At 40.4% G+C, this 14620-nt stretch overlaps 1 protein-coding gene across 3 annotated transcripts in view; it reads right to left on the bottom strand.

Annotated features, from left to right (window-relative positions):
* Nucleotides 1-14620, bottom strand: part of NLK (nemo like kinase) — a 186601-nt gene that overhangs the window by 34622 nt on the left and 137359 nt on the right. For all 3 annotated transcript variants that reach the window (XM_062216153.1, XM_062216152.1, XM_062216154.1), the window contains exons 4-5: nt 7343-7449; nt 5610-5695 (exon numbers count right to left, since the gene is read on the bottom strand). In XM_062216153.1, the coding sequence (XP_062072137.1) occupies nt 5610-5695; nt 7343-7449 (193 nt within the window). The remainder of the gene's footprint in view (nt 1-5609; nt 5696-7342; nt 7450-14620) is intronic.

The raw sequence follows: 14620 nt of genomic DNA, 5'->3' as shown, positions 1-14620 counted from the left end.
AGTAGGCCAGAATCTGGAGAATACAGGAATACTGACAAATAAGATGGTTAACTTCTATGGAGACCTGTGAAAAAGTGTTTTCTAGATATTTCTGTTTAACTGAAAGGAATACTAAGTTTTCCAAGTGAGTTATTAATAAACAGCAGCAGTAACACCACCAACTACTGTTTATCTCTAAGAATTAAGATTTTATTTTGACATTGGGCGAGCAAAACATAAAAAGTAACAGCACTAGCATTAAGATCAGATAGTAATAGCCATCTAAGCTTCAGTGTTCTAATTTACAAGTCAATATTATATAAATAAAAATTATATAAATGATTAAGTAACATTTTAACTTTATTTTCTAACTTCAGGTCTCAGATTAAAATTTTATTTGAAAAAGTGTTTGGCCAGCGCCGTGGCTCACTTGGCTGGTCCTCTGCCTGTGGCGCCGGCACCCAGGGTTCTAGTCCCGGTTGGGTCGCCGGGTACTAGTCCTGGTTGCTTCTCTTCCAGTCCAGCTCTCTGCTGTGGCCTGGGAGGGCAGTGGAGGATGGCCCAAGTGCTTGGGCCCTGCACCCGCATGGGAGACCAGGAGGAAGTACCTGGCTCCTGGGTTTGGATTGGTGTAGTACCGGCCGTGGCGGCCATTGGGGGAGGAACCAATGGAAAGGAAGACCTTTCTCTCTGTCTCTCTCACTGTCTATAACTCTCTCTCTCTCTCTCTCTCTCTCTCTCTCTCTGTCTCTCTCTCTCACTGTCTAACTCTGCCTGGCCAAAAAAAAAAAAAAGAAAGAAAGAAAAAGAAAAATAAAAAGAAAAAGGGTTCTGGTAGCTTCAGAAAAAAGCTTGAAAACCACTGCTTATAGAAAACAAAATTTATCTCTAATTTTTGGTAAGCTCCTCTTTCTGAGTTGAATTCCCTTTTTTTTCCCTTTCTTTTTTTTTTTTTTTTTTTTTAAAGATTTTTTTTTGAAAGGCAGAGCTACAGAGAGGTGGGGGAGAGGGGGGGAAGGCAGGGAGGGAGAGAGAGGGAGAGGGAGGAAGAGGGGGAGAGGGAGAGAGGAAGGGAGAGAGGGAGAGAGGGAGAGAGGGAGAGAGGGAGAGAGGGAGAGAGGGAGAGAGGGAGAGAGGGAGAGAGGGAGAGGGAGATTGGTTCTCCATCCTCTGGTTCACTACCCAAATGGCTGCAATGGCTGGAACTGAGCTGATCCGAAGCCAGGAGCTTCCTCCGGGTCTCCCACGTGGATGCAGGGGCCCAAGTGGGCCATCCTCCATTGCTTTCCCAGGCCACAGCAGAGAGCTGGATCGGAAGTGGTGCAGTGGGGACTTGAACCGGCGCCCACATGGGATGCTGGCACTGCGGGTGGCGGCCTCACCTGCTACACCATAGCACTGCCTCCCACCCTACCCTCCGCTTTATCTTTCTGATTTGAATTCCTGTACCAGATTAATTCATCTGTATTATGTGGGGGATAAGTCAGTATGCATCCAATGTTTTTTAGTTTTTATTTATTTGAAAGGCAGAGAGACAGAGACAGACAGAGACCTTCCATTTGCTGATTCACTCCTCTAAAGCCCACAACATCTAGGGTTAGGGTGGGCCAAAGCCAGGAACTCAGAACTCAATCTGGGTTTCTTTATGGGTGGCAGAGACCCAGGTACTTGAGCATCACCTGCTGGCTGCTAGGGTGTGCAGTGACAGGAAACTAGTAAACTGGGAGCAGAGCCAGGACTTGAATTCAGGCACTCCAACATGGATACAGCTGCCCCAAGCAACTTCTTAACCACTGTGCCAAATGCCTACACTGAAACCAACATCTTTAAAACTTAACAGTGAAAGAAATTCTCCATCAAACAGAAAAACTATAAAACGACAATAAAAACATCTATCATGTCCTCCCAAAGGCTAGTGTTCACATAACATGTTAGTATTTTAAAAACTCTTTTATTTGGCCGTAACTTTTAGGATAATCTTTAAACCAAACCAAACCAAAGAAGTTAAATTCTTCTATTTTTGGACAGGCATTTGGTGTAGTGATAAGCTGGTTCTTGGGATGTCTGCTCCCTGTATTGGAGTAGCTGAATTCAAATCTCACCTCTACTTGCAATTCAGTTTCCTACGAATGCACACTCTAGGAGGCAGCAGGTGATACAGCTCAAGTACTGGAGTCCCTCCCACCAACATGGGAGACCTGTATGGAGTTCCTAGCTCTTGGCTTTGGCCTGGTTCTGGCTGTTGTGGGTATTTGGGGAGTGAAGCAGTGAATGGGAGAAATCTTTCACTCTGCCTTTCAAACACATAAACAAACAAATAAATCTTTACAAGATGTATGGGGGCCAACATTGTGGGCAATAGGTTAAGCTGCCGCCTATGACTCTGGCATCCCATATCAGAGTACCAGTTCAATTCCTAGCTGCTCCACTTCTGCTGATATGCATGGAGAAGCCATGGAAGGCAGCCCAGTCTTTGACTCCTGCCACCCACATTGGAGATCTGGAAGTAGTTCCAGGTTCCTGAGTTTGGCATGAGCCAGCAAATGGAATATCTTTCTCTGTCTTTTTTTAAGATTTATTTATCTATTTGAGAGGTAGAGTCAGAGAGAGGCAGAGGTCTTCCATGCACTGGTTCACTCCCCAACTGGCTGCAATGGCCGCTGCTGCGCCGATCTGAAGCCAGGAGCCAGGAGTTTTTTCTGGGTGTCCCACATGGGTGCAGGGGCCCAAAGACTTGGGCCATCTTCCACTGTTTTCCCAGGCCACAGCAGAGAGGTAGATCAGAAGAGGAGCAGGCAGGACATGAACCAGTGCCACAGGTGGGGAGGCTTAACCCACTATGCCACAGCACTAGTCCCATATTTTTCTCTGTCTCTCCCTATTACTCTTTCAAAATAAATTTTAAAATCTTAAAAAAAGAGAGTACTAATTTAAAATAAGATTTTGTTACAATTATCTTCAGGGAATCTGTACATTTGAGAAGAGTTGCATCCAGTCTAGTACTCTACTCTGGCTTTTTAAAAATAAGCCTTCTAAGATGTGTCAAAGCAGCAGAGCAGAATTTCAGTTTCTTCTCATCTGTGTGTTACGTATTTACAAATGACATTTTCTTATAGTTATCAATTCATGCAGCCAGAAGTTACAATACCATAATAATAGACAATTAGGAAAATGGGTTTTAAGCAGTTAATAGCATCAAACATGGCAGGTTATATACAAAGTCCATTGTGAAGACCTCTAACCAAAAACCAAAATAAGAAACTGGCTTAAATTGTCAAAAGACCGATTTGCTAAGAATAGAACAAAGAATTTCAATATATATGCTTTTTTAAAAGATTTATTTTGTTTATTTGAAAGAGAGAGTTACAAAGTGAGGTCTTCCATCTGCTGGTTCACTCCCAGATGGCTAAAACAGCTGGAGCTGTGCCGATTCGAAGCCAGGAGCCAGGAGTTTCTTCCGGGTCTCCCACGTGGGTGCAGGGGCCTAACGACTTAAGTCATCTTCTACTGCTTTCCCAGGCCATAGCAGAAAGCTGGATCAGAAGAGGAGCAGCCAGGACTAGAACCATTGCCTATATGGGATGCCAGTGCTTCAGGCCAGGGCTTTAACCCACTGTGCCACAGTGCCGGCCCCAATAAATATGGTTTTAACTTTTTTATTATTAAAGATTAAAAGGGGTAAAAGGATAAACTATAAGCTCTTTTTAAAAAGTGAAAAGTGGGGGCAAGCATTGTGGCACAGATTATACTACAGGTTGTGTCGCCGGCATCACCGATAGGAATGCTGGTTTGAGTCCCAGCTGCTCTGGTTTGAATCCCAGTTGTTCTGTTTCTCATCCAGCTCTCTGCCAATGGCCTAGGAAGGCAGTGGATAATGGCCCAAGTACTTGGGCCCCTGCCACCCATGGAGGAAACCTAGAGTGAGTTCTAGGTTCTTGGCTTCAGTCTGCACCAGCCCCAGCCACTGTAGCCATGGGGGGAAGTAGAACAGCAATGGAAGACCTCTACCTTTCAAATAAATAAATTGTTTTAAAGGGAAAAAAAAGGTGCAAAGTGGGGTGTGTGTTTGGCACAGGGGTTAGGAAACAGCTTGGCAAACCTGCACCCCATATCAGAATTAGTGGGTTTGGGTTCTAGCTCTGCATCCAATTTCAGCCTTCTGTTAATGTGCACCTTAGGAGACAGCTCAAGTACTTGGATTCCACCCACGTCTGGAGACCTGGATTGAGTTTTAAGATTCCTGGCTTTGGCCTGGCACAACCCTGGCTGTTGCAGGCATTTGAGGAGTCAACCAGTAGATGGAAGATATCTGTCTGTCTCTGTATTCATCAGTCTTTTAAATAAAAAATGAAAATAAAATTTTTAAAAAGTAAAAAGTTACAAGTGGATGAAATCAAAGATGTATGTAAGGAACATTTACTTCAGTAGATTTGGGGGGGCAATCACCTTCTCTGTGGAAAAAGAATTAACTATAATAATCATTTATTTCAGGAAAAATATGAAAAACAGGTTTTTAATCTTTCTAGAGTTTAAAAAGGGTCACAGCTCTTTAAGGCCACAGTGAAGAGCAAATTTTCATTCATAAGCCGTATAAACCTACCCTCTTTTAAACAGAATTGGCACACTGTTCAAAGAAAGCTTTTAAAATTAAAAACAGAAATTTATTTACACACTTCACACTAATGCTTAATTTAACTGCCAACAACCTAAGTAATAATGATAGTCTTGATTACTTTTAAAGTAGGAACATTTAAAAAAGTTTTCCTTTTCAAATATGTCAATTGAAGTGGCAAAAATATTTACTGTTGACTGATGCACCATGTAGTACAATAGCTCCTCAGTTATTTTAAGTGGTAAGTGGTAAGGATAAGTGGGCTTTTTATTTGGCTACTTAGAGATGACACAAATTTAGGAAGGCCCTTATTTCTGATTTCTAGGATGGGGAAAAATATGGTGGAACAGGAGTTCTGTATTAGAGGCAGAGAAATGCACAGAAGTGGATTTTGCTGCCTGTAAGTGAGCAGTGTTACTAGGAAGAGAAGTAAAACTGGTGACTTGAGATTTTGGGACTACTAAATATAATTAATCCTGAAATTAATTCTTCTTTGGAGAAGTAACTGAGGAGTGGTTACTATACATTGTGGAAATACATTTGACATGTGGTTAGCATTTTCACTTTTCAATGTTTCTGCTTCCTCCTTTGCTACTTCAGTCAAACAGCATATAGAAATGTTAACAGTGCAAAATATAGTCTTCCCAACAGCCATACTTCATTCTCAGAAAAAAAAGCTTATTGGTCTTCTAATATTTTTTCCTGATACACATTTCCTTTAATAATGGAACAATCTGAAAAGAAGGCACCTTGTCTACTCTTTCTAGTCACATTATAATTCCAATTTCTAAGTTTCCAAAACACAGGCAAAATATCATTAAAAAACATGAACTAAGACTACAGATTAGTTATCAGGGCTATGACTGATATTGCCAGAGAAAACTGAGTTCTTTAATTTTTGGTAGTTCATATGAGGATAAGCTTAACTATTTATTCCACAAAAGCAAGTTGTTCTTAAGCCTTCTTTAAGGTGATATTCTTATTTTTCTCAGATATTTAAATAAACTAAAAAAACTACCTTTAGAACACAGTTGCTGTTCACAAGCAGATTCCCTGGCTTAATGTCTCGATGTAAAATGCCAGCTGAATGGAGATATTTCAAACCTGAAATAACAAACATATTTATTGCAGACATTTAATTCTTTTTATTTACTCAGTTTGGAAAAAAAAAAAAACTTGAAAGAAACAGAATTTAAAATTTTTCTCTAAATAACTACACAATGAACATTATTAAAAATATTTTTAGTGTTACATCTAAAAAACTAATTTTGCCACAGTAAAATAAAGTCTCATCAGAGGTCTATGCACTTTGGAGACAATGTCTGTAATTCAAAAGATTATGTAGGCTTAAATACAGATAAGCTTCTCAGGCACAGGGGTTAAGAATGATCACACTAATATCTTTGAATTGCTCATCAGTGTGACTGCTAGAGATCTGTTACTCACTCTGAACCTGCTCTAACAGATTCCATTAACAGGGAGACCTTCCCAAGACAGATTTTTCACTGCTATGACAAAATTCAGGAAACGCCCAGTTTGTCAGTAATATTCTTTACTACTTCTAAAATATTTTTGACATAAGGGCCAGCACTGCGGCGCAGTGGGTTAAAGCCCTGGCCTGTATCGCCGGCATCTCATATGGGGGCCGGTTCTAGTCCTGGCTGCTCCTTGTCTGATCCAGCTCTCTGCTATGGCCTGGAAAAGCAGTAGAAGATGGCCCAAGTCCTTGGGCCCCCTGCACCCATGTGGGAGACCTGGAAAAAGCTCCAGCCATTGTGGCCATCTGGGGAGTGAACCAGCGGATGGAAGACCTCTCTCTGTCTCTACCTTCTGTAACTGTCTTTCAAATAAATAAAAGAAATCTTTAAAAAATTTTTTTTGACATAAAAGACTGGGGGCTTCAGCTTCATGGCTGAGTCTTTTTTTTTTTTTTTAAATAAAATGTAACAAATTATACTTTTCTCAAGTGTGAGAAGAGCCAATATCCTTCCCATTTCCCTCTGCCATAGAATAGCAACAAATTTATTGGAGGTAAATTTTCCAGCTTTAATACTGCTCATATGTTTTAATTCTTTTGGCAGATGTCTTGAAATCTCTATTAAGAATCTATTGATTCTGTGAATTCTGTGGGGGCAGAAAATGTTTTACTAGGTAAGACTACTCTGTCAGCATAACAATTCTCCATTTCTAACAACAAAATTCTGAAGGACACAACTGATGGCCAGAAGAGGCATCAGTAAGGTTGGCCCAAATAATTTATCAGGCAAGTCCATGCTCTTAATCCGCTAGCTTGGAGTTACCTAACTGCCCTCGTCTATCAGCCTTTCTCATCTGCTTTGGTTTTAAGGGCCATTTTGTTTCTCCAGAGTTGGATTCAGCTAGTAGGTGCCAATATTCTGGCAACGTAGATGGTTTTTAACTTAGTCACATGATGCCAAATGCTCCTACTCCATTAAGAATTCAAGACTGTTTAATGGATTTGAAACAAGCCATTCTGCTTGTTTACCTTAGCAGATTAACTCACTCAACTATCTAATGAACTTGGTAGGGTCTTCTCTCCCATCACTGGAAGTAAGTACTATCTGACCACCTTTACACATCATTCTTATTTAACATCAGATATAACAATTATGAAATATACTTTGGCAAAAAAAAAAGTCTTTGAAGAAGAAAGCTTGAAAGATCAGATGAAAAACAAAACATTTCATTTATACCATGACATTGCCTTTTCCTTCATAAAGAAAATCTTACCTCGCAAAATCTGATAAAGAAAAACTTTGACATGATCTGAGCTGAGTGGTTGAGGAGACACAATAATTTTATGTAGGTCACTCTGCATCAATTCTGTGACAACGTATCTTGAGGTTTTATGTTAAGGAGAGTTTAGAGAATTCAGCCCCCAATTCTCTCAAAGTAGTCACCAGATCTAGAGAATAACCTTGATTCTCAAGGCTGGAAAAGTTTAGCAAAAGAAAGCTTGTAGATGGTATGACAGAGGTGAAAACTTCAGCTGGCACAAGATAAAACATTGCCAAAATGAAAAGAATTTATATTTAAAAGTTAGCAGAAGTAAACAACCAAATGATTTCCTTATAATCAGCATTATAAAAGAGACAACCAAAGGTAAACATTTTAAAAAACAGGCCAGGAAAAGTGTGAAGACCAAACAGTTTCAAGGTCTACTCAGAGGTGTTAATGCAGTATTTAAACATAAGAAGACTGGTGATCTCACCCTAGGCAACCATGGCACCAACAGAAAAGATCACAACCAATCCATCAACTGTGGCTTAAGCTTTAATTTTAAAATGATGGTACTAATCCCAAACACATAAAAAGATGACTTCAAATCCAAATTTCTCTACAATCTTAACATGCTTATTCTTTTATTTTTTCAATAACTTTGTATGTTTATGAACCCTATCCCCGTTATGCAATTCAAGGCTGCTATCCTTGCTACTCTGTCATATCCCCATGGTTTTGTTCAAACAACACATGGCAGTCTATCAAAGGCTAGAGCCCAAGAGCCATACAAATGGCCCTTGCTTACATCAGTGTTAAACATGAAAGAATTGGTTTTTGCCACAGGTAGAATGGAAGACACTAGTCTCTGACCTTGCCTGCAATTAAGAACTCATTAAGTTTGGGTGAATTTATGACTTAAGTATAACCCTAAGACAATTTTTAATTTAATGTTTTAACAAAAACAAGCAGAAAACTAGGTGAGTTGGGAACAGGAAGAATTAAAAATGATAGCATTTTAAAACTCCCTCTTCCTGGGGCCAGCACCGTGGCTCACTTGGTTAATCCTCTGCCTGTGGTGCCGGCATCCCATATGGGTGCTGGGTTCTAGTCCTGGTTGCTCCTCTTCCAGACCAGCTCTCTGCTGTGGCCTGGGAGGGCAGTGGAGGATGGCCCAAGTGCTTGGGTCCCTGTACCAGCATGGGAGACCAGGAAGAAGCACCTGGCTCCTAGCTTTGGATCGGCACAGCATCGGCCGTAGCGGCCATTTGGGGAGAGAACCAACGGAAGGAAGACCTTTCTCTCTCTCTCACTGTCTATAACTCTGTCAAAACAAAACAAACAAACAAAAAAACACACAACTCCCTCTTCCTTGGAGCAATTTTTTTTTTTTTCAAGTAACAGTAAGATACCAAACTTCTCCCTCATGAGTTACTCTAAGTTTCCACTGTTGGTTCTCTCCTCTTACAACACTTAATACTGAAATGCCCCAGGGCTTGCTCCTTGCTTCCTGGCTCTAGTCCCATGCCTTTAAATAATATCCACGTTAGACTTCCACATTTAAATCTCTAGTTAATTTTCGTTAAGTGTAGACATACACCAAACTGCTTATTCTTCATCTCTGTTGGATGCTTAACTGACATTTTGAACTAACATGTGCAGTACTAATTTTGATCTTTCCTCTACCACTTTCTTGCTGCAGGCTTTCCCACAGCAAACCCAGTTTTTTACAGATTAAATTTTATCCATACCACAAACCAGAAACCTTGGAGTCACCCCTGATTTTTCTCTCAATTTCTCTCTACTTCTACTCTGTCAGAAATTCCTGTCAGTTTTATCTTCAAAATTTAGTATTAGGCTACTTCTTATCACGTCCACTGTTATCAACCTGGTCCAAGACCCCTAAATTTCTAAAACACAGCAGCCGAGATAAATTTTTTAGTATAATTTTGTTTACATACTAACATTTACTTTATGATACAGAAAAAAAATTTTAAGATTTTTAACACTCTTAGATATTTTAATCTTAGCTTTTATCATTCAGATTCTTTCCAAAGAAATGCATTTAACCTCATAATGAAAGTAAGGAAATGAGATCTGGTATGTACCATTTCCTTGTAAGTTGGTTTTTAAAATTATTCTGTAAAGCAATATATAACTAAAATGTGATAGCATGAGGATTATACTTAGTTTTCTTCTTGGCAGTTTTTATTCAACTTCTAAGAATTTTCAAACACAGAAAATCTGAAAACATTAAAAGTGACTACCTATATATACCTACCATCCACATTGGATACTTATTTGCTTTATCATACATTTATCTATTGCTCTTTCCACTCATCAATTCATCTAAATTTTTGGATGCACTTCACAGAATAGGCCGAATTATGTCACTCTTCTGCAAAACCTTCCATTTCATTTTCAGGTAAAGTCAAATTCCTTACAGCAGCTATACAGGGTCATATATGATCTGGTCTTACTCGCAGACACTCTCCTGTCTCTTTTCCTCCTGGCTTTTCTCTGAACTCCGATCATAAGCCTTTGCTTTAACTGTTCTCTATGCTGGGATTACAATTCCAGACATCTATTTAGCCAACTCTTTCTTTCTTTCTTTCTTTTTTTATAAATCTGGAGAACAGATTTTTTTTTTTTTTTTGGACAGGCAGAGTGGAGAGAGAGAGAGAGAGAGAGAGAGAGAAGTCTCTTCCAGCAGCTGCTAGATGGAGCAAGATTGTCGGCTCTGACATGCAAAAGCTCCGTTGACTCTCTGCAGTTCCCTCTACATCTAATCAGATTTTTGAGACAAGAGCATTGCTGATAACACAGTGAGTAACTGATTTTTGGAAGGAAATTTTTGTGGTAGTTTAGAGAAGCTGGGGTCTGGAGGAAGAAAGAGTTCCTGAGATCAGTAAACATGGTCACTTTATGGAAAGACCGTTTTCAGGGCTTAAGATAGGATAGGCATTTGCAGGAATGGATTTATAAGCTTCATGTGGTGAATGATACATTGACTTTACTATGTACCTACATCAATTGAACGTCTAGGTTTTCCCTTTCTCTAGTCCCTATGGTCATATGGTTAGTGAAATGGAAGCAAAGAAAATTAAAGAGTCAAAAGACATGGTTAACACCTGTGGCATTCCTTTGGATATCATTTTTTAAAAATTTATTTATTTGAAAGGCAGAGTTGCACAGAGAGGAGAGGCAGAGAGAGAGAGAGAGGTCTTCCTTTTTGCCGTTGGTTCACCCTCCAATGGCCACTGTGGCCAGCGTGCTGCGGCTGGCGCACTGCGCTGATCCGAAGCCAGGAGCCAGGTGCTTCTCCTGGTCTCCCATGCGGGTGCAGGGCCCAAGGACCTGGGCCATCCTCCACTGCCTTCCTGGGCCATGGCAGAGAGCTGGCCTGGAAGAGGGGCAACCGGGATAGAATCTGGCGCCCCAACTGGGACTAGAACCCGGTGTGCCGGCGCCGCAAGGCGGATTAGCCTGTTAACCCACGGCGCCAGCCTAGCCAACTCTTTCATTTCCTTTGTATTTTTGCTGAAATACTATCTTTCAAATGAAGCAGATGTTGACTAGTCTAATGCTGTGTCTTGCATTGCCTATCCAGTTGCTACCCCCAGCACATTGTTCTTTTTCCATTAGTATTTATCATACCATCATGTCTAATTTACTTATGTTTATTGGTTGTTGTAGACCTATCACTACTTCAAGGTTTTTTTGGCCTGTTTATAAATCTGCCCCTAACTCTCAGAATAATGCCTGCATTCAGTAAACTATAAATATCTCAATGAGCGAACTAATATATTTAAGCACCTAGGAGGTTATAGGCACTGTACTTAGTAATTTAAATATATCATCTCATCTAGTTTTCAGGGCATCTCTGCAAGAAGTTTGTGGCACTCCATTTATAGATGAGGAAACTGAAGGTAAGCCAACTAATAAACGTTACACAATAGTGGTTTATTTCATTTTTAAAACATTATTTATTTGAAAGTCAGAGTTACAGAGAAGGAGGGAGAAACAGAGACGCCTGATTCACTCCACAAATAGCTAGAACAGCCAGAGCTGGGCCAGGCTGAAGCTAGGAGCCAGGAGCTTCATCGGGTTTTCCAGGTGAGTGGCAGGGGCCCAAACACTTGGGTCATCATCTTCCACTGCTTTTTCCAGGGCATTAACAGAGAACTGTAGCAGTCAGTACAAAAACTGACACCCATATGGGATGTCAGTATCAGAGGCATTGGATTTACCCATTTACCCAAGTAGCAAAGTTTAGATTTCACCATGTTTAAAATTGCTTCAATGGCACTCCATAAGTTTAATTTCTTTTCTTCTTTTTGAGTAACATTTAAAAAAACTATAAGAAAACCTACTAAATGTTTACTGTGTCCTTTATAGATGAACTTCAGTGAATAAATGCAGATAGAAAGTAGAGTTAGGAAAAAGAAAAATCACTGTTCTGCAGTTTCTATGAAATCACAGATGAAGCACCAACAATGGCTGGTAAAAACACCTAAAAGAGATGAGGAAGAATCTGACATCAACTCGATATACCAATTTTAGCAATACTTAACATGGATCAAGATACTATGCCCTGGGGATATGTACATCGCTGCCTACAAAAGTATTAATGCCTAAGAAAACTTAAATTTGAATAATCAATCCTCTAACCCCCCAATCACGGGTTTATTACAAATATGGGGGTTCGGGGCCAGCACTGTGGTACAGTGGGTTAAAGCCCTGGCCTGGGACGCTGGCATCCCATATGGGTGCTAGTTCTAGTGCTGGCTGCTCCTCTTCCGATCCAGCTCTCTGCTAAGGCCTGGGAAAGCTGTAGAGAATGGCGCAACTCCTTGGGCCCCTGTACCCGCGTGAGAGACCTGGAGGTTCCTGGCTCCTGGCTTCGGATTGGTACAGCTCTGGCTGTTGAGGTCATCTGGGGAGTGAACCAGTGGATGGAAGACCTCTCTCTGTCTCTACCTCTCTCTGTAACTGTATTTCAAATTAAAAAAAAAAAAAAATGGGGAATGAAAAACAAGCCACCATGAAGAAGCAACCAGTCAAACACAGAATGTAGGCCACTGTTCACAAAAAATTTCTCCAACAAATCAATGACACAGCTCCCAAAAAATGTATCTGAAGAGGGGAAGGCAGGCAGGAATGTTTGAGATAAAGAGAGACTCAAGAGATACAATATAGAGGTTGGTGCTGTAGTACAGCAGGTTAAAGACCTGGCCTGCAGCACCCGCATCCCATATAGGTGCCGGTTTCAGTACTGGCTGCTCCTCTTCCAATCCAGCTCCCTGCTAACGCACCTGGGATGCAGTGGAAGATGACCCAGGTCCTTGGGCCCCTGCACTCACATTGGAGACCTGGATGAAGCTCCTGGCTCCTGGCTTCAGATCAGATCAGCTCTGGCCGTTGCAGCCATTTTGGGAGTGAACCAGTGGATGGAAGACCTCTCTCTCTCTCTCTCTCTCTCTCTCTCTTTCTCTCTAACACTTTCAAATAAGTAAAATTAAAAAAAAAAAGAGAGAGAGAGAGATGATATCCAAATACAAAATCTGTGTACTTTGTTTAGATCCTAATGCAAAAAGAGGTTTTTGAGATATTAAGAAATTAGCTAACTTTGTTAGGTGTAATAATGTAAAAATGATTATTTTTTCAAGTTCTTAAGAGTTAGAAATATATGTTTATGTATTTACAGGTAAAATAATGTTTGGGATCTACTTTATCCCAGCTCTCCTTTCCCTCTCCCTAACAAAAAGGGATAAAAATACTGAAACTGGCAAGATGATTAACATTGTTATAGCTGGGCAATGAGTATTTGAGAGTTGCTGTAACCACTGTTTGTCTCTACTTTCATGTATTTTTGAAAATTTCTGGGGCTGGTGCTGTGGCACAGCACTTTAAAGCCTTTGGCCTGCAGTGCTGGCATCCCATATGGGTGCTGGGACCAGTCCCCACTGTTCCCCTTCTGATCCAGCTCCTTGCTAATGCACCTGGGAAAGCGGCGGAGGACAGCCGAAGTTGTTAGGCTTCTGCACCCATGCTTGGCAGACCATGAAGAAGCTCTTGGTTCCTGGCTTGGGCCTGGCCCAGCGCTAGCGCTGGTCACTGAGGCCAGTTGGGGAGTGAACCAGTGGATAGAAGACCTCTCTGTGTTTCTACCTTTCAATAAATAAAATGATTCTTTAAAAAAAAAAAAAAAGAAGAAAATTTCTGTTAATAGCCTTTTTCTAATTTCATTGTAGAAAACTGAGGAACACAAAGAATATAGAAACCACTCAGAGTCCTCTCTCTTTAAACCAACCTATATCATTTTGATGAAAATAATGTGTATACCTATATATGCTAAAATATACTTAATATGCTTATTATAACTCATATATCATAATAAAACAATTAATCAACAAATCATTAATTCATTAAAATTAGTAATCAATTATAATTAATAAAATAATCGATAATTTATTAATAAGATAATTAATAATTTATTATAAATAATAACATGGATTTGCAGCCTTAATAAAATATAAACATATAAATAAAAAATAAGAGGGCCCTGGCAGTCAATGGTCTAATAAAGCAGGATTTTTATGACTGTACAGTGTTTTAATGTGTGGGTATAAGTCACTTAATCCATCATTGTTGAAAATCTGTTACTTTTTTTTATATATTTAAATAACCCTGGGATAAACATCCTATAAAAGTATGCTATTTTCGGGGGCTGGCACTGTGGTGTAGTGAGAAAAGCCATCATCTACAGTGCCAGCATCCCATATAGGCGCCGGTTTGAGTCCCAGCTGCTCCACTTCTGATCCAGCTCTCTGCTATGGCCTGAGAAAGCAGCGTAAGATGGCCCAGGTTCTTGGGCCCCTGCACCTGTGTGGGAGACTCAGAAGCAGCTCCTGGTTCCTGACTGGCTCAGCTCCGGCCGTTGCTGCCAATTGGGGAGAGTACCAGCAGATCGACGACCTCTCTCTCTTTGCCTCTCTATCTCTGTGTAATTTTTTCAAATAAATTAAAAAAAAAGTATGCTATTTTCATTATTTACTGATTATTCCTAATGACTGATTCCTTGAAGTAGAATTATGATGTCAAAGCAGGAATTTACCTATATGTGTGTATGTATAATATTTAAAATACCATGGGGCCTGACGCTGTGGCATAGCAGGTAAAGCTACTGCCTGCCAGTGCCAGCATCCCATATGGGCGCTGGTTTGAGTCCTGGCTGATCTACTTCCAATCCAGCTCTCTGCTATAGCCTGGGAAAGCAGGGGAAGATGT

Source organism: Lepus europaeus, chromosome 18, assembly GCF_033115175.1.
Source record: "Lepus europaeus isolate LE1 chromosome 18, mLepTim1.pri, whole genome shotgun sequence".
Taxonomy (NCBI): domain Eukaryota; kingdom Metazoa; phylum Chordata; class Mammalia; order Lagomorpha; family Leporidae; genus Lepus; species Lepus europaeus.
The sequence above is the reverse complement of the archived record's forward strand: the minus strand, read 5'-3'. Positions and strand labels throughout refer to the sequence as shown.